The sequence below is a fragment of the Plasmodium sp. gorilla clade G2 genome, assembly GCF_900097015.1.
Source record: "Plasmodium sp. gorilla clade G2 genome assembly, chromosome: 14".
In the NCBI taxonomy this organism is placed as follows: domain Eukaryota; phylum Apicomplexa; class Aconoidasida; order Haemosporida; family Plasmodiidae; genus Plasmodium; species Plasmodium adleri (nom. inval.).
In genome coordinates this window covers 2,759,153-2,782,538 of record NC_041706.1, presented here as the reverse complement: position 1 = coordinate 2,782,538, position 23,386 = coordinate 2,759,153, and the positions used below count along the sequence as shown (strand labels likewise).

The 23,386-nt window shown below is 15.9% G+C and overlaps 6 protein-coding genes across 6 annotated transcripts in view; 2 read left to right on the top strand and 4 right to left on the bottom strand.

Moving 5' to 3' along the window:
* Positions 1-397, bottom strand: part of PADL01_1471100 (inorganic anion exchanger, inorganic anion antiporter) — a gene marked incomplete at both ends in the record, with an annotated part of 2,943 nt that extends 2,546 nt beyond the window's left edge. Inside the window, one exon of the mRNA XM_028685021.1 lies at positions 1-397. This exon is cut by the window's left edge and continues 359 nt beyond it. Within this exon, the coding sequence (XP_028541041.1) occupies positions 1-397 (397 nt within the window).
* A 5,691-nt stretch (positions 398-6,088) lies between these two features.
* On the top strand, positions 6,089-7,338 carry PADL01_1471000 (exported protein 2; the record flags this gene model as incomplete). Its single annotated transcript, XM_028685020.1, has 3 exons — positions 6,089-6,225; positions 6,400-6,574; positions 6,802-7,338. The coding sequence occupies 3 exons, from the start codon at positions 6,089-6,091 to the stop codon at positions 7,336-7,338; spliced, it is 849 nt and encodes a 282-aa protein (XP_028541040.1).
* A 1,509-nt stretch (positions 7,339-8,847) lies between these two features.
* PADL01_1470900 (RNA 3'-terminal phosphate cyclase-like protein, putative) lies at positions 8,848-10,266 on the bottom strand (the record flags this gene model as incomplete). Its single annotated transcript, XM_028685019.1, has 1 exon — positions 8,848-10,266. One exon carries the CDS (start codon positions 10,264-10,266, stop codon positions 8,848-8,850), a length of 1,419 nt encoding a protein of 472 aa, XP_028541039.1.
* Positions 10,267-13,879: 3,613 nt separating this feature from the next.
* Positions 13,880-14,562, bottom strand: PADL01_1470800 (proteasome subunit beta type-2, putative; the record flags this gene model as incomplete). Its single annotated transcript, XM_028685018.1, has 2 exons — positions 13,880-14,137; positions 14,236-14,562. 2 exons carry the CDS (start codon positions 14,560-14,562, stop codon positions 13,880-13,882), a joined length of 585 nt encoding a protein of 194 aa, XP_028541038.1.
* Positions 14,563-16,524: 1,962 nt separating this feature from the next.
* Positions 16,525-20,180, top strand: PADL01_1470700 (conserved Plasmodium protein, unknown function; the record flags this gene model as incomplete). Its single annotated transcript, XM_028685017.1, has 2 exons — positions 16,525-19,709; positions 20,006-20,180. The coding sequence occupies 2 exons, from the start codon at positions 16,525-16,527 to the stop codon at positions 20,178-20,180; spliced, it is 3,360 nt and encodes a 1,119-aa protein (XP_028541037.1).
* Positions 20,181-20,640: 460 nt separating this feature from the next.
* On the bottom strand, positions 20,641-22,362 carry PADL01_1470600 (conserved Plasmodium protein, unknown function; the record flags this gene model as incomplete). The annotated part of the gene is made up of 1 exon (XM_028685016.1): positions 20,641-22,362. The coding sequence occupies one exon, from the start codon at positions 22,360-22,362 to the stop codon at positions 20,641-20,643; it is 1,722 nt and encodes a 573-aa protein (XP_028541036.1).
* Positions 22,363-23,386: the final 1,024 nt, after the last annotated feature.

The following is a 23,386-nucleotide window of genomic DNA, read 5'->3' as shown; positions in this document are numbered from 1 at the left end:
CAGGAGAACCACCAAAAATTGATGTTATTAAAGATAATAATGAAGCTCCTTGTAAACCAAGATATGGTGGTATTTTTGCTATCATACAAAAAGAAATCATTTCTGGTAACATAGTTAAACATAATATACATCCACATAATATTTCATTTATATAATATTTAGATGATTCTTTAGGTGTATTTGTAAATCCCCACCCCCATTTTATTCCATCTACCATAGATATAAATGCTTTAGAAAATCCAATTCTTGTAGGTAAGCATACTTTTATATCATTGTCATAAACATCATTATGAAATAATTTTGTTCTTTCTACAGATTCATCAAGTTTATTAAATTCTTCTGGTCTTTCTATATATTCGTTAACCGTTGCGTCTTCAACTTTATTTGTTTCAAACATTTTAAGGATTTATTACCATATATATTTATATATTCTTTATATATACTATATATATATATATATATATATATATATATTAATTTAAACTTTGAATATTTTTGAAAAACAAGTTAATATTAATTTATTCTTATTTGATATAACTTTTCTTCTTTTATATAATGGTGTGTAAAAAAAATTAAATAAACTGATATGAACAAAATATAATAAAATTAATATATATATATATGTATGTGTGTTTATAAATAATTATAAGTCTAATAATTACTATAAGAATATTATTTATTATTCGTCAGAAAAAATTCCAACCAATTATTAAATATGTATATGCTTTCTTTGTTTTGTATGTCAAAAAAATTATAGACTTTTTAATATGTTCTTAAAAGAGATACAAATATATACATATATATATATAATACATATATATGTGTACACACCTTTATAAATATTTCTTTTCTTTTTTAATTTTCTTTCTCTTTAATAATTTATATAATTGCAAAATGTGTCCTCTTTTTAATATCACCAATTATCTTCATAAGTTATTAATATATTATATCATTTAGGTTCTCGTTTTTTTTTTTTTTTTTTTTAAAACTTTTAATGTATAATTTTTCTTTTTGTTTACTCTTCTCTTCTCTGTTTTTTCTTATATTCATTCTCTTAAAATAAGAAGGAAAAAAAAAAAAAAAAATAAAATATAAAAATAAAATTAAATACAATGAAAAGGAAGTAAAAGGAATTTTATATATGAATAATCCAATAATAATAATAAAATAAAAAAAAAAAAAAGGAAAAGGAAAAAGGAAGAAATATATATATATATATAAATATACAAATATATATATGTATATTTTCTTTGTTTTTTATTTTTTCTATTCCTTAATTATTTCGTATATAATACTTAAATGTGAAATGTAATAATTATATGATTATAAAAAATACATTGTGTTTTTATATGTATGTATATTTTTATTTTTCATATATGAATAATGAAAATTTATATATATATATATAAATATATTATATATATGTAAATATATAAATATATCTTTATTTTTTTTATTATATTATATATTTATATATATATATAATATATTTTTTTTTTGTATTATTCAAAATATTATATGAGAATGTATATTTATTTACATATCAAATAATACATATATGTATGTTTATATTACACATATATTATTTTTAACAAGCAATGATAATATTATAATAGAAAAAAAAAAAAAATTATTTCTTGTGTAATATTTTTAAAATTAAAAAAATGTAAATAGATGTATTAATCTTTATTTTTCTAATAAATTAAAAAAAAATTAATTTTAAGATAGACATTATTATGATTTTAAAATAAAAAAAAAAATAATAAAAATAATAAAAAAAAATATATATATGTATATATATATATATATTATGTAATATATATAATATGTTCTCGTTAAAATAAAAAGCTTATTAGAAAAAAAGAAAAAAAAAAAAAAATTTTTCTTTGATAAAAAGTAATAATTGTATAAAATAAATAAATTAATAAATACATATAAATTTATATATATATATTTTTTTTTTTTAATCATTTATTTATTAAATATATTTTTTTTTTATATATATATATCAAAAGATTTATTCATAATAAGAATCTTGGTATTATAATAATTTATAAGGTTAAATAAGACATATATTTATTATATATATAATAAACAAATCAATAATTTTAGACGTTTTAAAAATATTATATATATATATAAATATATTTATTTATTTAAATTTTTTTTTTTTTTTTTTTTTTTTTCCTTTTACTTCTGTAAGTTATTGCTATATTTTAATGTAATGATAAGAATAAATAAATATATAAATATATACATATATATTTATAAAATTATTTAAATATATTTTAATTTTTTATTTGGTTTATTATTATTTTTTTTTTTTTTATCTATTAGTTCTGCATGTTCAAAAAATGTTGGAACAATTTTTTTTTTTTTATACTTTTCAACAACATAAAATGCAAAAATTAAAAGGATAAATATTTTATTTTAAACAGACATATATATATATATATATATATATATATATTATATGTATTAATAAAATATATAAATATGGAGATATAAAAAATTATTATATAAAATATAAGACATTAATTTTACCCTTAAATTTTTTTTTTTTTTTACATTAATATATAAACATAATATGTTAATTATTTTATGGTTTATATAATTTTTAAACATATTTAAAGAAATAATATTAAATGAAATAATTTTGTGAACAGATAATGAAAACATTATTTTGAGATGTCCTTTGAAAATTAAAAAAAAATATATAGGAATAAATAAATGACATAATAGCATTAAATATATATATATATAATATATTTTTTTTTATTTGTACTTGCTTTAAATAATATTTATCAAAATTAGCAAATAAAATATTAATAATATATATATACACAAAAATATAAAAATATTAAAATTTTAATTGTTATATAAAAGTTTTATTTTTATGATTGTCTAATTTGAATAAGGTAAAAAAAAAAAAATTAAATATATATATATATATATATATATATATATGACCACAATCATATCAATAATAAAATCCTTTCTAATAAAACATGTGTAGGAAACATATCAACGAATGATTCATTTTCTACAACTTATTTAAATATATAAATAAAAATAATCTTTTTATTATTTTCATATAATTATATATTTATTCCTATTTTCTTCTACATTAAATATAAGGTTAATTTCATTATTTTACTTGGCATATTATATATATATATTATAATAATAATAAGATGGGTGCTTTATATTTAATTTAATTATGTTAACTAAAAAAATATGATTATTAAAATCACACATGTTTTTATGTTATTAATTATTATAATAAATATTATATTATTTATCATATCTACAAATTATATCACACATATAAATAAAATGTAGATTTAAAAAAATGTTGTAACACATTGCCTTCAACCTAATAGATATATATATTAATATAATAATATGTTTTTTTTTTTTTTTTTTTTTTTGTAACTAAATTTTATAATTAAATTTTATACATATTATTATGGAAAAAAGGTAAAATGATATTACGAAAATATTTATATTAAATATATATTATATATATATATATATATATATAATAAAGTAAGAGGAATTTATGATATATTCATAAAATAGCCTTGCATGCATTTTTTATGCCCTTTATTTAGAAAAAAAAAAAAAAACAAAAAAAAGCATAATCCAATATTATATAAATATAATGTATTTATATAAATATATATTATATAATTCTTATATATATCAACAAAAATTTAATAACCAAATAAAAAGATGGTGGTATGCGTTTTTTTTTGTTTTTATTATTCAAATATTAATTATATTATATTTATATACTTTTTAAAAAAAAAAAACAAAAAAAAAGAGAGTGGGATATTTTAATAAAAATGATGGTTTTGGTTATATAATAATATATATATATAATATATATACATATTATTTATATATATATTATTTATTATTTCTTTAAGTTAATATAAATAAATATATACATAAAATAACTAAAATTATATTATATAACAATAATAAAAAATATGGTTAAAAAATATTACCATTGAGAAAAAAAATAAAATGAAAAAATAAAAATTTATAGGTACAAAAAATCTTTTATTTTTTTTTTTAGATTATAAAAAAGGCTCTACCACCATGTTGAAAAATAAAATATATATATTATTAAAATATATTAAATATATATATAATATATATAATATATTTTATAATATACCGGCTTATAATATAATTTTTTTTTTTTTTTCTTATAAAATATATTTCTCTCTATATATATATACATAAATTTTTTGTATATAAAATATATTTATATATACCTATGTTAATAAATTAGAATTTTTAATATATATATAAAAAAGGATTATATATATATAATATATATTAAATTACGAGGGTTTCACATAATATATATTTTTTTTAATATATAAATTATTATATATATATTTATATAATATACATATTATTATTATAATATATTCTATATTATATATATAGCCATTATATATATTAATATATATAACATGTCATTTTTATATGCATATAATATTTTTATAGATTTATAAAAATATTCTCATACTTTTTAGTTTTTTTTTTTTTTTTTCCCCTTCTTTTTTTCTTTCTTGGTTTTTTTTAATCCACTATAATTAATATATTATTAATTTTTGAGAGTAGTTACCTATTTTAATTTTAGTGGTTTCTTGCTATATATATTAAAAGCCGACACATAAAAATAAATATATATATATTATATATACATGTATAGCAATGAAAAAAATATAATAATATAATATATATATATTATGTAATTATTATATTATATAATACCATTTATAAAATATATATAAATGTATTTATTTATATGTTGAAAAAAAAAAAAAAAATAAATAAATAATATATATTATTTATAATATATATATAATATAAATATATACATTATATATATCTTTAATATAATATATATATTATTAATATATATATAATAATTTTTTATAACCTTGTAAATTTTAATAGTTTATAATATATATAAATATTATTTAATTCTACATCCATTGAAAAAAAAAAAAAAATATATAATATTATATTCATATAATATCTATTTTATTATATATATATATAATATGTTGTTTATATTTATATAAGTTTCTTTTTTAATTTTTAACAGATTTTAGTAAAAATAATTATTTTTATATAATAAATAAAATAAATACTAATTAATAAATTTATAAATATTTTTTTGTTTTATATATTTATACATATTTTAATTATTTATATATATGTATATAATTAAATATATAAATTCCAATATATTGAAAAAAATAAAAAAAGAATTATAAATATATATATATATATATATAATTACTTCTTTTTTTTTTTTTGATCATCTATTATATTAATAGCAATATATTATTTTTCACTATTTCTTTTTTTAAATATACAAGTTGAGAATGAAAAATATTGTATACATGTTATTTCTACTATAATATATAATATTTTCTGATTCTTTTTTGTAATTTTTTAGAGCACGTTTTTTGTTATTTAATTATAATTTCTACTTTTTAGTTATTATATTAATATAAATATTTGTATTATGTAAATTTCATATAAAATTCATACATATATATATATATATATATATATTACTTATAATATTATAAATAATATATTATATTTTAATATATGTGGAATAATAATATAACATATATTATTACCATATTATTATTTTTCTAATTTTTTTTTTATAAGTTATACATTGAGAAGAGAAAAAGAAGCACCTCAATTTCAATTTTGATAATTTATGTTATTTTGTTATATTTTATATATATGAAATTTTTTTATTTTTATATATTCTTATTATATTTTAATTTTTTTTTTTTTTTTTTTTTTTCTTCTTATCATTAAAATATAAACAATAAATATAAAATTATACATAATATTTTATATTTTTGTATTATAACCTTTTTGTTATATTTTTTTAATATTTGATAATAATATAAAACATAAACTTTTCATACCCACACTTCTTTGTGTCATTGTTTATTGTTTTATTTATTTCAATACTTTCTCAATTTTCATTTCTATTATATTCTTTTATTTTATATTTTTTTTTTCTTTTTTGAAAATGAAAGTCAGTTATATATTTTCCTTTTTTTTGTTATTCTTCGTATATAAAAATACAAACACTGTCGTTTGTGATAATGGATATGGAGATTTAGCAGCAACAAGTGCCTTAACCACCGTTATTAAAGATCCAATTAGGTAATTTCTCACACATAAAAATAAAAAATAAAAACAAATTTATATTTATTTAATGTGTAATATAATTAAATTAATAAATAATTCTATATTCTTTTATATATACTTATTTTATTTAATTTATATCGTAATTTTCGTTTTAAATCTTTTTATTTCTTTCTACCACCATCTTTACAGTTTAACCATTAAAGATCTTTATGAACACGGAGTAAAAAACCCATTTACTAAAATAATCCACAAATTAAAAAAATTTATTCGTTATAGAAAAGTTTTAAGATGGTCACGTATGTGGTGGGTATTGTTAGTAAGAGAAATTGTTGGAGATAACACCATCGAAAGAAAAACAGAAAAGGTAAAAAAAAAGAAAAGGAATAAATAAATAAATATATATATATATATATTTATATATATATATATATTTATAGTTTGTGTGTGTTTTTTTTTACCTGAACGGTTCATAATTTTTTCTTTCTTTTTTTTTTTTTTTACATGACCTGTTCATAAAAATGACAAAAAAAAAAAAAAATTACTCACATATAATATATATATATATATATATTTTATTTTTTATTTGTTTAGGCCTTGAGAGAAATATGGGACCAATGTACCATCGCTGTTTACAACAACACATTAAATGCTGTAGAATCCAAACCATTATTATTTTTACATGGTATATTAAATGAATGCAGAAACAACTTTGCCACAAAATTAAGACAAGATCCAAGTTTAATAGTAGCTAAAATTGATCAAATAATAAAATCACAAATATATCGTTTCTGGGTATCAGAACCATACTTAAAAATCGGAAGATCACACACTTTATATACACATATAACACCAGATGTCGTACCACAATTACCAAAAGAATGTACATTAAAACACTTATCATCCTATATGGAAGAGAAATTGAAAACTATGGAATCAAAGAAAAATATAGAAAGTGGAAAATATGAGTTTGATGTAGATTCTAGTGAAACAGATTCCACCAAAGACGACAGTAAACCAGATGACGACGATGATGATGATGACGATAATTTCGATGATGATACAGTAGAAGAAGATGAAGCAAGTGGAGATTTATTTAAAGATGAAAAAAATGATGAAAAGAAAGAATAAATAATATAAACATATAATATGAATATATAAATATATACATATTGTATATATATATTATGTATATATTTATATTTTTGTAAAAGTTGAGAAATTAATTCATATATATAAAAAAAAAAAAAAAAAAAAAAAAAAAAATAGAAACAAATATATATATATATATATAAAAATATATTATATGCAGTACCTGATGGAGAAACAATTTAATATATAAAATCTACAGAGTTTGAGAGAAGAATCACAAGTGTTTTTATGATGTAAATATGAAAAAAAAGAAAAACAAAACACTTTTTGAAGTTTTCATTTAAAATTATAAATATATTATAATAAAAAATACATATATATATATATATATATATTTTATTTTAATGATTTATATTTTTGTGAAACCTGGAAGTTTAAAATTGTTTTCTCTTCAAATAAGTATTTTATGAATAATATAATTAACATCTTTATTCATTTTTATTATAATGTATCTTATAATATATAATGAAAAAAAATAGATGATTCATATTATACACATATAATATATATTTTTATATATATTTTATTTTTGGATTAATTTCTCTTCTTCTTATATATATATATATGTTTGATTATTTTATATATGTACTCTTTATGATTTATTATTTTTTTTTTTTTATATATTACAGTATGCAAAATATAAGTAAATAAATAAATATATATATTATATATATTTGTTATTTTTAAATAATTTGTATATTTGTTAATATATTGTGTAAAAGAAAAAATATATATATATTATATATATGATATATACATATTTTTCTTTTTAATTTAATTTTTTATAAGTTTTATATGAATTGTGTCTCTATACAACCTTAGTGATATATTTTGATTATTCAATAGGAACACAAAAGCAAATATTTATATTTTTACATGTACATGACGAATTCTTAGACTTTTTAGATTTTGATTTTTTCATATTTTTTTTTATAGAATTAAAACTTTATATATATATATATAAATATAATATATATATATTTTATTAAATAGTAAACCACATACTAACATTTTAATTAACATATATATTTTTTAATATTATTCAAATATTGAATAAATATTTACTAAAATAGTAATTTGATCCCCGGAAAAATAAAAAATAAAAAATAAAATAAAATTAAATTAAATTAATATTTTATAGTATTTATAATATTTAAATGGTTGTCTGAACTTTTTTATTTTTTTATTTATTTTTTTTTTTTATATTTTCAAATATGAATTTATCATGTGATTATTCTAGCATGAATCCTTTATATTTTTAAAAATAATTTTATGGTTATAATTGTGTAATTCCACAAAAGGAAAATTAAAAATTTTTAATTTCAAAAATGATTAAAAAAAATATATGAATATATAAAATGTGAATAAGCAGACAAAAAAAAAATAAAATAAAATTAAATTAAATAAAATGCACAATAATATACATATACATATATATATATATATATATATATATATATATATATATTTATTGATTATTTTTTTTTGTTAGAAAGTTTTTTTGAAAATATTTTGATATCCTATTCCAACACACTGAATGAGATAAGAATAATGAATTTGTGATTTTTGCTCTTTTTCTATTTTAAAAACCACATTGAAAAAATCACGCAATAATCTAATGAGTGTAATAGAATATGGTTTTATAACACTTAAAGATATCTTAGAAACAGAGGTGTCACTAGCTAAAGCCATACATAATAAAGGTAACCATTGATAATTTGTATCTATGGATGATAATCCTTTAATCTGATTGATCATTTTTAAAGATATAAAAAATCCTAAACGTTCATAAATATCAACATCTTGTAAGTTATTATGTATCTGTTCTGTTTTTATAATGTTCTGTTCATCCTTTTGTGTATATATAGGTGATATATTTTCATCCTTATTATTATTATTGTCATTAATATAATATTGTTTCTCATCCAAATTATATGACATATATGACATAATATCTTTTATGGCTGAATATTTTTTGCTATTATGTATACCCTGTTTGAGTTTCTTTAAAAATAATTCATCGACACATATATCTGTAGCATATATAGAATTACATTTTGTATGAGCAAATAACGAAAAAGATATAAAATGAGAATTTATATTTTTATTTTTTTTTTTATCTTCCTTTGGTGCATCAATATTAATATAAGGTGTAAAATGATATAAGTGTTTTTTTGCACAATTCATAATTTTATTTCTAAATATTAAAGAAATATTATTTGATACAATTGATCCACTTATTTTTTTAACTACTCCAACATTAGTTATATCAAAAGGATTTATTTTTTTAATATTTCTCATAAAGAAATGAACTTCACCTGAACATTCAGGTTTTGTTGATCTTTTTAAAATATTAATATATAAAAAATCTTCATTTAATTTTAATATTTCTTTAAAAAAATGTTCACATATTATTTTACATGTATAAACATTATTATCAATATTATCATCTGTAATACCTTTTAATAATATATTTACAGGGTTTTTAAAAAACATAACTATCATAATAAGAAATTCTAAATAATATGTTATACTTCTTTCTTTACCACAATGAAAAGTCATATTATAAATATTTTTTGGATCTTCTTCATTTGAATTACCAATAAGATATCCAGGTTCAAAATATAATTCATCTCCTTCTTCATTAATCTTAATAGTAGTATTATCACATAATTTATCAATTAATTTTAATATTTTCGCTTCATATTCTTTAAGACCAACAACATTATAGCTATCATTATTTTTTTGGTATGATAATTCTTCTTCTGTATGTATTTCATTATTCATTTTCTCTTTTTTAATTTTACTTATCCTTTTATTTCTTATATTCTTAATTGTAATGGATTTACCACTTATTAGGCTTAAAGCCAGCCGCAGCCGAAAAAAATTGCTTCCACAAAATTGCATATTCTATATTTATATAAGAAATAAAACAACAGCGTTAAAAAAAAAATATATATATATAAATATATATTTATATATTTCATATATTTTTATATATTTATCTATTCAATCATTTATATGTCACATCAAAACATCATTATCCAAAAAAAAAATTATAAACATAATAAAAATTCAACTTAAAAAATATACATAATATATATATATATATATATTTATATTTATTTATTCATTATGTTGCTATATATATATATCAAATTATAGATTATCTTTTTTATAATATATCATTTATATTTCTTTTCTTTTTTTTTTCTCAAATCATAGTTTAATAAAAATAATAGCTACCTTTTTTTTTAATTATAAAACAACGACAAAAAAAAAAAAAAAAAAATTGAAATATTATTTGGGAACCTTCTCCACGTTTTTTATTTTTTATAACAAGAAAAAAAATATATATATATATATATTTATGAAATATATGAAAAATTCCCAAAAAAAATAAAAACATATATATATATAATATTATATATATATATATATATATAATAATATTATGTATATAATATATATATAGTAATTTTTTTTTTTTTCTCATATATATATATATATATAATATATGAAAAAATATGGCTCTCTAAAATATATAACATCATACAATTTATATATACATAATATATATTATATATATATAATATACTTAAAAAAAAAATACCACATATTATATATATAAATAATATATATTGTATGTATTTTTATAACATATAAAATTTATTTATATTACATATTTTGAGCGCCTTTGATATTTTTACTTATATAATATATATATATATTAATATAAATAAATTTATAAGAATAATAAAAATACCCTCACACAAATAAAGCTACAAATTTATTTTAATAAAAAAAAATAAAAAAATACATACCTAATATATACACATATATATAATATATATATATATGTTTATTCATATATTTCTTTAATTATTTCATCGTATTTTTATATTTTATTATTTAAAAAAAAAAAATTATAAATAAATAAATAAATAAAACGAGAACGAATGTAAAAAATAAAATGGAATAACTATATTATTATAAAATAATAATACATATATCTTTCAAATAAAAAGACGCACGCTGTAATTATTCGTCCTATAACCTGTACGCTAAATTATATAATATAGGATCTATTAAAAAAATAATAAAAATAAAAAAAAGGAAATTAAACTAATTTAAATTAACATATATATATATATATTATATATGTGTAATAATAATAAATCAATAATTGTATACGCATTTATTTTTATTAATTGGAATATAATAATATGAAATTAAAAATAAAAATATATATATATATAAAACAAAAATTAAAAAAGCGATGTTATTTATATGTACAATATATATAAATAAATAAATTTTTTATAAATTTATAATACTATAATGAGCACACATATATAAAAAAAATTATATATAATAAAATATAAATAAATAAAAATTCAAATTAAATTTAAAAAAATTAAATTATATAAAAAAATATATAAACATAAAAATATTTTTTCAAAGGATTATTCTTTATATTAGAAAATTATTTCTTATCTTCAAATCATTTATCATATTAAATTTTTTTTTATTTTTTTTTTTATTTTCCATATTTATATGAATATATTTATATATATATTATATATATTATATATATATTTAATAAATTTTTTCATTCAGTCAAAATAAGAAAATATAAGTTTAGAAATTTTAAGACTGAAATATAGCGAGCATAGAAATATTATATATATATATATATATATATATATATATATATATATTTTCATATTTGAACTTTTATTGATCATACCTCAAATATATATATAATATTTTCATTTTCATTTTTATTTTTTATATTTTCCATATAAGTATATACCTAAGAAATAAGATGGATTTGACATTAGTGACAAATTTATATATTATCCTTTTTCTGCTTCTATCAAGCAGTCCATTTATTACTAAACGTTTGATTCAATATTTTGGAGGTAGACAAGATGTGGAATATTACATAAAAATATTTATGTGTCTATCTCCTTTTATCATGTATACCATTTGTGCTTATGAACGAAGAAGATTGAATAAAGAATTAGAAAGACAGCGTGAAAGAAGAAATAGAGAAGAACGATCCTTATGAAACCAATAAGAAACATCAAAAGAAAGATAAAATGTTTACTAATGTATAAGGGGAACAATAAAATAAAATAAATAAATATATAAAATAAAATAAAATAAAATAAAATAAAATAATAATAAAAATATAAAGAATTCCTACAAAAGGTTTTCTTTCTATAAGTTTATCCTTTTTTTTTTTTTTTTTTTTTTTTTTTTTAATATGTACAAGATTACAAAATTGGGAAATTCCCTTATGTATATATATATATAAATATAAGCCCATAAATATTTATCTATAAATCTATACTCTTACAAATATATACATAAAAGATGAAAATATAATTATATATATATATAATATATAATATATTATTATATACATATGTATATTTTCATATAATATAAATATATATATATATATATATATATATATATATATATATATATACATTATGTTATTTATGTGAAAATAAATATTTACATGTACCTAAAAAAAAATTATAACCATGTAAATATATATATAATATATGTATATGTAATATATATTAATATATATAGAGAGAAAATAATATAGAAATAAAAATATACACTTGAAAATATATATATATATATATATATATATATATATATATATATATGTATACATTTTTGTATGTTGATATATTTTTTGATGTGTCCAAGATAAAAACAGAGAAATCTTTTTTTTTTTTTTTTTTTTTATTATTTCTTTTTTTTTCTTCACATTTTTTAATTTCAGATTATTTTCTCAATTATTTTATTTATATAAGACATATATAAAAAGTCCGACCATTTTTATTTTATTCATAAAGACATATATATATATATATATATATATATAGATATAGATATAGATATAGATATAGATATCCATTTAGTATATTTTGATTTATTTATTTATATAAATCATTATTAGATATCATATATAATAATAATTATTCTTATTATATTATATTATATTATATTATATTATATTATATTATATTATATTATATTATATTATATTATATTATATTATTTTATTTTTATTTTTTTTTTTTTCTTATAACAACATATAGCTAATAACATTTAGCAAACTTTGCACCATATAAACTGATATTAATTAATAACAAAAAGAAAGAAACGATATAAGATTTTTACATAAATATAAAAAATAATATGTTTACAACATCAACACATATATATATATATATATATATATATATATACATATATTTTTGTCTTTTTAAAAAAAGTTTTATTTTATCACATGTATCATGATGATGTTTAATAGTAACAAAAATAAAGAGATATACGTAAAAAAAAAAAAAAAAAAAAAAAAAGAAAAGAAAAGAAAGCATAATTTTAAAAAAGTAAAATAGAAAAAAAAAAATATATATAGTAACATATACATATATACATATATATATATATATATATATTTATGTGTTTATTGTAACCTTATGATTTCTTATATGGTTACATATTGTGTCTCAATTTTATTATCGTGCATTATTCTTAGTTCATAATTAATTTGAGTTAATAGAAATCTTTTTTTTAATTCTTCAAAACATAATTTAAATATATTTAATGCTTCATCAACTGTTAGATTTTCATGATAATATTTATCTAATATTGCACTGACTAAATAAGCTCCATATCCATGAGCACCTTTATTTACAGAATCCATATTGCTTAAATAATCACACCAATATAGTTGATATCCATCCTTTAAAAAGTTATAAATATAAAATGTAAATATATTAAGTATATATTTATATATATATATATATATATATATATATTTATTTATTTATTTATTTTTACCTTGTCAAATCCAGCCATGAGACAGTTAACTTCGTAAGGGTTTTTTCTCAAGTAGTAAGCCAAATTTTTTCTTGTAAAAAAAGCAAAACTCTTAACCAACATTTCAGAATTATTCTGATATTGATACAAATGAATATTTTTTCGAATGAATTCTCCAAATTGTAATCTGTCTCCTATTGAGCCTCCAAGTAATAAACATTTATTTCCTTTTATATCATAAAATTTGGTATTGTCATTGTTTTTTAATTTAATTATTGAATTTATGCTATATGTATCAGCAGCCAGAATTACGAAATTGTTTCCTCTTAAACCAATCAAAGTATCCATAACAAAAATGTATTTCTTAAAATAAATAAATATTATAATATATGTATCTAAATGTATATGATATATATGTATGCAATAATTAGAACTTTAAAAAGCTCACTTTATTTTAACTTCACATAAAAAAAAAAAAAGAAATAATAATATATATATATATATATAATATATATTTACAATTTACTAATTCTTTTTATTAATTTTTTTAACAATTTATTTTTAAAAAATATCTTCCCCTTAAAAAAAAATAGAATTCTTTACATATACATATAAGTTTTATATATACATTTATTTATATTTACATTTACATTTATATTTATATTTCTTTTTTTTAACCGGAGTGTTAAATTTTTGTTTCTTTTATTTTTATTATTTTTTCTTTTTTCTTAAATGGTAATAATTTCAAAATATACGATATATTTTTTTATATTTCATATATTAAAATAAAAAAAAAAAAATAAAGTGTATTATTTCATATACTAGATATAATTAATATATAATACATATTTATATGTACATAAAATATATTATATATATATAATATATTATATATATTATTTTTTTTTTTTTTTTAATTTGTTATATATACATATATATATGTATTATATATATATAATATATATATATTATTACATATAAATATTTAACATTTACATTTTTGAATATTTCTTAAATTTTAAATATTATTATTTACATAAAAAATAAAATATATATTCTGTTGTTATAATATATTATAAGTACTTTATATATATTAATTCTTTTAATTTAAACAAAAAAATGAAATAAAATAAAATAAATTGTGTCATCCATTACATATAAATATATATTATATATATTTTATATGGATAATATTATTTTGTATATATATATATATATATACATATTTTTTTTTTTTTTTTTGCCTTATAAGAACAATGAAAAAGGTATTTTCAAAGGATGAAATTAAAAGTAACAACATATATATAATATATATATTTTATATATGATTATTCTTTTATTGTTTCTTTTTTCCTCTTATTTTCACACATATAAATTTATTATACCTACTATATTATGATAATTTTAAATCATATGATTTATTCTTTTAACGTTTCCTTCTTATTTTTACGTTCATATGTAAAAATCATATAATTTAATCTTTGCATTTCTTTTTTTATTTAAGTCAATAAACATGAATGTATAAAAAAGATACACAAGTAAAAGAATATATATTTATATATCCTAATAAATCAAATATGTTATTGTGTTGAATATATTTTCATGTGTTACAAAAATATAAGGATAAATAAATAAAAAAAAAAAAAAAAGAAAAAGAAAAGAAAAAGAAAAGAAAAGAAAAGAAAAACCTTCTTATTATGTAGACCGCCAAATATTAATTATATATGTATATGTTTGGATTAATAATACAATCTCTATTAAAAAAGAATAAAGTATAAAAATATAGTAACCTTATAAAAATAAAAAAAAATAAAAAAATTATCACTTAAATATATATATATATAATATAATATTAGGTTGATTATATCAATATATTTATCATTATTTTGGGGTTTATAAAAATTTAATATATATATAATATAAAAACTTAAAATATTACATATATTTTCTTTTTTTTTCTTTCAAAGAAAAAATATGCAATCATATTATTTTTCATTGTATATTTATAATATATATATATATATATGTATATTTTTTTTTTTTTTTTTTTTTTTTTTTTTTCCCCTTGTGTGTGTATTAAATTTATCTTTTATGTAAAGCTTAAAATAAAAATAAAAAAAATTATGATCATTATATAAAAATATATCATTTGGAAAATTATTAAAATAAATAATACATATAAATAAATATACATAATATATATAATAATATATTTATATATATTATTGTTATATATAATTTACCATTTTAAAATCCTTTTGATTTTTTTTTTTTAAAAAATATGACTTGTGACAATATGATTGGAATATAATGAAAATAGTTCAAGCCCCTTTCTTTGCCTTCTTTTTTTTCTTTTCTGTTTTTTGTTTTTTCCAATGTTATGGTATTTATAAAAATAAGAATATATCAAATGCATTTCTTATAAATAAGAAAGAGGATGCAAGAAAAGAGTTTTCATCAAACATTAGATATAAAAGTAAAATATCAAATCGAATTAATAAATTAAATGAACATATAAATAATATTCATGTGGGGCAAATAAAACTAGGATATATTTATGATATTAAAGATAATGATATATATATAAAATTAAAAGATAAAGATAGAAATGTTGTTATAAAAAAGGAAAACAATTATTTATTAGAAAATAAACTACTTTATGATTATTTGTATGATCGAAATTTAATAGATGATCTACTATATAATAAATTATCAAATGAAAAGAACTATAAAGAAATAAATGAAGAACATAAAGATATTCAAAATCATTATAAAAAGGAGATAAACCCTTGTGTTGTTCTAATAAAAGAAGTGAACGAAAAAAATGACGAAATATTAGGAGAATTATATTGTAATGAAATTAGTAAAAGGAAAGATAAAATTTTTGATAAACTTAATGAATTAAAAATTATGGAAAAAAAAATTTTTATAAAAATTTTAAAGAATGTAAGAAATAAATATTATCTTGTTTTAATAAATGATTGTATTAAAGGTTATCTACTTTATGATGAAAAATTAAATCTCTCTGATCAATTACATAAAAATATGGACACTTATTATAATAAAAAATTGAATGAAAAATATGATGACAAAAAAAAAAAAAGTAAAAATATAAATAATGAAAATATATATAATAATAATTCAAAAAGGTTAAGTGCATACATTATAGATGTAAATAAAAAATTAGAATACGTTTTCTTGTCTCTTGATAAATATCCAGAAAATATATTAAATCAAAAATTAGAAGATATACAACATACTATACTCCAAGAAAATTTATTTGAAAATAATTATTTTAAAGCTGAAGTAATAGATTATTGTAATAATGGAAATAATATTATTGTTAAAATTTTTGAAAATAAAAATGCTAGTATAAGAGTTAAAATTAAATCACACAATATTATTAATACAAGAAATATACTAAGAAATTTTGATTATTTAAAAAATAAAGTATTAACACATGAATTCAATAAATATTTTACAAATATGGATGAATCAGTTAATCAAAATATAACAAAGGCATATGTAAATAAAAATCTAATGAATGAAGAAATAAATGTAAAGGAAAAAAATATTCAAACTGGAAAGAATTATTTAAATGATACAAACAGTAAAGATATTGATAGTAACAATCATAATGATCCTAACAGTAGTGATAATAATAAATATAAAAGTATATATAATAAAAATATGGCTAAAAAAAAAAAAGATTATTTAGATAAATTTAAACAATTTAAAGATCAATATTATGGTTGTAAAGATGTAGATGCTCTAAAATATATTAATGTTGATGATTATATTTATAAAAGAGAAAAATTACTTTACGTAAGAATTATCAACAAAACTGTAGACAGAAATATATATGAAGGAAGTATGGTTCATTCAGAAAATATTAATAAAAATATTTATGATATTATTAAACAAATTACAAATAAAAATAATATTTGTATTAATTATGATGTAAAATTAAGATATCCTTCAAAAGTTCTAGCATTCTTCAATAATTTTGTTATTCTTTCTACAAAAATTTTGAAAACAGATATACTTACAGATGTTATAAAAAATCAAGAAAAAAATAAAAATAATGACAAATCAAAACTTCCAAATGTTGTCGAAAAAGATGTTATCACATTAATAGAAAAACGTTATATTGATCATGAAAATTTAAAAGTAGGAGATATCTTCTTTTGTAGATTTGAAAATGTTAAGAGACAAAGTATAAGAAATGTATTTAATTTATCAAATAGCGCTATTATAAATATATATAACACCTTTTTTAAAAAAGATAAAGATTCTTATGTACCACCTTCGAAATATAAAGAAGAACAACATATGTTGCATCAAGAAATCAAACAAAAAGAAAAAAAAAAAAAAAAAAAAGATATCAACGAAGATAATATAAAGGCAGACACAAATATAGATACAAATACAGGTACAAATATTGACACCAATATTGATACAAATAAAGATACACATATTGACACCAATAATGATACAAATAATGTCTTACAAAATAATCAAGGACATGAAAATAAGAAATCTTCCATCGAATATTTAAACAAAAATATTAATCAAATTACATTTGAAGAACTGTTCTTTGAAAAATATGATATCTATTTTATGAAAGCAGAATTACATAAAGATACTGAATATAGATTAAATAAAAACAATATTGATAAAAATTTCAAATTATTGAAAAATATATCTGATAATTATCTTTCAGGTTTTAATAAATCTTATGTAAATTATTCAAGTATTCGTGAACATTATATTCTTACTTATTTAGGAGAAGAGAATTATAAAATATATAGACAAATTGTATCTGATTATTTTTCATCCAACGAAAATTCTTATAAAGAACTTCTACAAACAGACTGTCAAGAATTGTTATCAACCATTTTTGATATTGCTCTAGAAAATCCTAATCAACTAAATATACAAAACATACAAAATTTTAATAAACTCTTGTGGGATAAAGTAAAGAAACTTAATGTTAGTGAATTAAATTATGTTTTACAAGATCTCAAGAAATTAAAAAATAGATTATATATTTATCCATGTTCTTATGATAATCAAATTGGAAGGATGAACCTTATATTAAATAATCAAAAACCAATTAAAAAGGAACACATACTAAATCTAAATGTAAACGATAATATCAAAGAATTATTAATAAAAGAATACAGGAATTTTAGATTTCCCATTGATTATATAAAAGAATTAATTTTAAAAAAAAAATTCTCTAAACATAAAGACAATGACAAAATTGGTATTATTTATATTCTTGCAGAAGAAACTATTAACCTCTATGAAAATTCAGCAAAGGATGTAGAACCCTTTAGTGAAGAAGAACTTAACACTTTAAGAGCACAAGTTTTGAAGAAATCAAAAAAAAATATTATGGAAGGATCAACTCAGGAAGAGGAAAATTTTCATTCCTCTCTTTATGATGTAGAAAATAATCAAATTAGAAAAATATTATATATGATAAAAGAGTAAGTTTTTAATATGTGCAAATAATTTTTATATGTATATATGAATTATTTTTTTTTGTGTGTGTATTTTACTTTTTTTTTTTTTTTTTTAACATGAACATGTAAAGCTAAAATCATGTCATGTTTTTAGCTAAATTTTAGCTAGTTACCTGAACGGTTAATAATAATAATGATGATGATGATAATGTTTTTACATATTTTTCATGTTTAAAAAATGAGGATATTTTAAAATCATCATAATTTTATAATTTTTCATAATATTTAAATTATATAATTCTTAATATTTCATTTTGTAGGGATTTAGAAAAGCAGAAAAAGAAAAACAAATTGGATGAAGTTGACAAAGAATATGAAGAAGAACAGAAAACACATATAGATGCCACAGAACTTCATAAGAATTTACCTGAGCTTGAAGAAATGAATAAATTATCTGAGGATGTCTTTTATATGAAACTTCCATTCGTTGAATAATAAATGAAATGGAATAACACAAATATTATATATATATATAAATATTTTACATATTTAATATATCATTTAAATTTTAGTTTGTTGTTTTTTTTTAAATTTTTTTTTTTTTCGTAAATCTTTTTTGTAAAAAAATTATATTCATTTTAATTATTTAATTTTTTTTTTTTTAGTTATGTGTTCTTTTCTTAAAGATCGCATGGAATGAACACACTTCAAAAAAAATATACATATTAAATATATATATAAATATATATATATAAATATATATATATATATATATATATATATATATATATATATATATATATATATTAATGCACAAAAAAAAAAAAAAAAAAAAAAATAATAACTATCAACATATTATACAAAAAACAATTCAACTTATATTTATACATATATTATATATATATATATATATATATATATATTTTTTTTTTTTTTTATATCAAAATAGTTGCTATCATTCATAAGGCAAGTTCTCATTTAATATTTGATTGATGTCTACCAAATACCAGCCTGATGATTTTAAATTTAAAGTTTCATTAGATTGTATAGAAAAGTTCGGATTTTCCAATTGGTTTTCAAATATTAATTCCATGGTTGTATTTTTAATATTATTTTTTGTAATAATATTTGAGGAACTATTATCGTATGAAGATAAATCATAAGACAATGTTACTAATATATGCATACGTGTAGTAACTCCATTTTTTATAATATTTGATAAGAATTTTATTCTATTTTTACTTTTTAATAAAGCGACATCTTTATTATCAATACATATATATTGATATAAAAACTTTTTGATATTTTTTTTTTTTTGAATATCTCTTTTCCCATTAATATTTCGAATTAAACCTAATATATTGTACACACTTAATAATTTGATATTGTTTATTTCTAAATTATCAAAATGTAGATTAAGATTATTATCTTTTAAAATACGGAATATATTTAAAAAATATTCTTCTAAATAAATATTTGTCATTTTAGATATTTGATTTTCATTTAATTCTTTTAAAGAATTGAAGAATGTATTAACACATAATTTTACTCCTTCATAATAAGAATATTTTAAATCTTTTAAATCTTCACTTAAGATATTACAAAAATAGAAACTAACGAAATTTCCTAAAATATTTGAAGGGCTATTATTTTTATATAATAAAAAATGATTTAAGAATTTTTGCATTCCTTTTTTATCATTTTCATTATTTATTTTGTTTAAAACTTCAAAAATATCTTGTTTTATATTTTTATTATCATTAGGCAATTTTTTAATATATGAATCATTACTCTGTTCATTATATTCATTATTTGATTTATTAGAATTAATTTTATTATCTTCTTTTTCATTTGATTCTTTACTATTATATATATTATTTGTTTTTAATGTATCATGGTTCTTTTCTATATGTAATTTGTTCTCATTAATTTGAATATTATTAGCAAGATTAACAAACTTTCCTAAGAACATTTGCGTGTTTTCTAGTTGTATGTTTTCTGTATATTTATTATTATTACTTTTATTATTATTATTAATAACATTATCATTTTTATGTGTGTTTTTATGACTATTAGTAGTACTTTCATTATATATATCACTTTTTATATTATCAACACATGTTGTATTTTGATTATTACTATATATATAACTTGAAATATTTTTTTCTTTGTTACGTTCATCCTTAACATTTTTATATTCTATTTCTTCAATTATTTGATCATCACTATTAAATGTTTTTTTTTCTATTATATCTTTTTTATCTGTTTTATTTATTTTCGTTTTACTTAAACTTTCATTTAATCTAGCATAAAATAAATTATCTGTATTTGTTAGATATTTAATTTTTTTTAAAGAAGACACTTTATTTTTGATTTCATCTTTATTTTTTTTATTTTTCTGAGCATATAAAGGTTTTCCATTTAATACATACACATCTTCATCATTTTCTTCTTCTTGCACATTTTTATTTTTCTTTACACTTTTTAATGTTGTGTCCTCCACATGTTTTATTTTAGTATCTTTATTTTCTGAAATATTTCCTGATATAATATTTCTCTTCCTATCGAACAGAAAAAAAACGTTCACTTCATTCTTTCTATATTCTTTAAACCATGTGGGTTTTAATGCATACTTGTAAAATATATGATATTTAAGGATGGAGATATTTCTCCTCATTTCTTACAAAAAATTATAAATTCAAAAATATAAATAAAAAATATAAAATAAAATATAAAATACAAAAAATTAAAATATAAAAAATAAAAAATAAAATATAAAAAATGAAAACTAAAAAGTATAACAACAATACATTATATTAAATAAATAAATATATACATATATATAATCTTTATATATATGTGTGGGCTTATTTCATCATTTTATTGAGAGCATATTCCCTTTTCTTTTTTTTTTTTTTTTATTTATTATTTTAAATAATTACATAATTTCATATGTTTCACATTTATATGTAATATAGTGTGACAAAAATATGGAAATAGAAATTAATATAAAAGTATATGTGGGTATACTTTTCATTTCTTCTTTTTCCCAAAAAAATGGATAGAAAAAAAAATATTATATATATATAAGGATATAATAATTATAATATAAATATTATATATATATATATATATGTAAGTTTTATAAAGATTACAAAAAATAATACGTAAATGTAAAATATATACATATATATATATATATATATATATATATATATATATATATATAAGCTTACTTTATATTGTATATTATAATTTTTTTTTTTTTTTTTTTTTTTTTTTTTGTGCGCCCCTTATATTCATATAGGTTTGTACATATATTATATATACCCACGTAATTTTAAATATTTATTATTTTTATAATTTTTTTTTTTTTTTTTTTTTTTTTTTTTTTTATTTCTATATTTATATATTAATTAAAAAAATGATATTTTATAATAATATATATAAATAGCCTTTAAAAAAAATAGATGACATTGTGTGGAAATTATTTCTTACATATATATATATATATATAATATGTGAATATTATTTAATGTATATATTATTTGAAAATTTTTTCTTTTCTACAATTCAAAAATAAAATTATATATATATATATATATATATATTTATATATATGTAATATTTATTTATTCCTTATATAATATACATATATATATATAATATATATATATATAAATATATTTCTTTTTCTATAT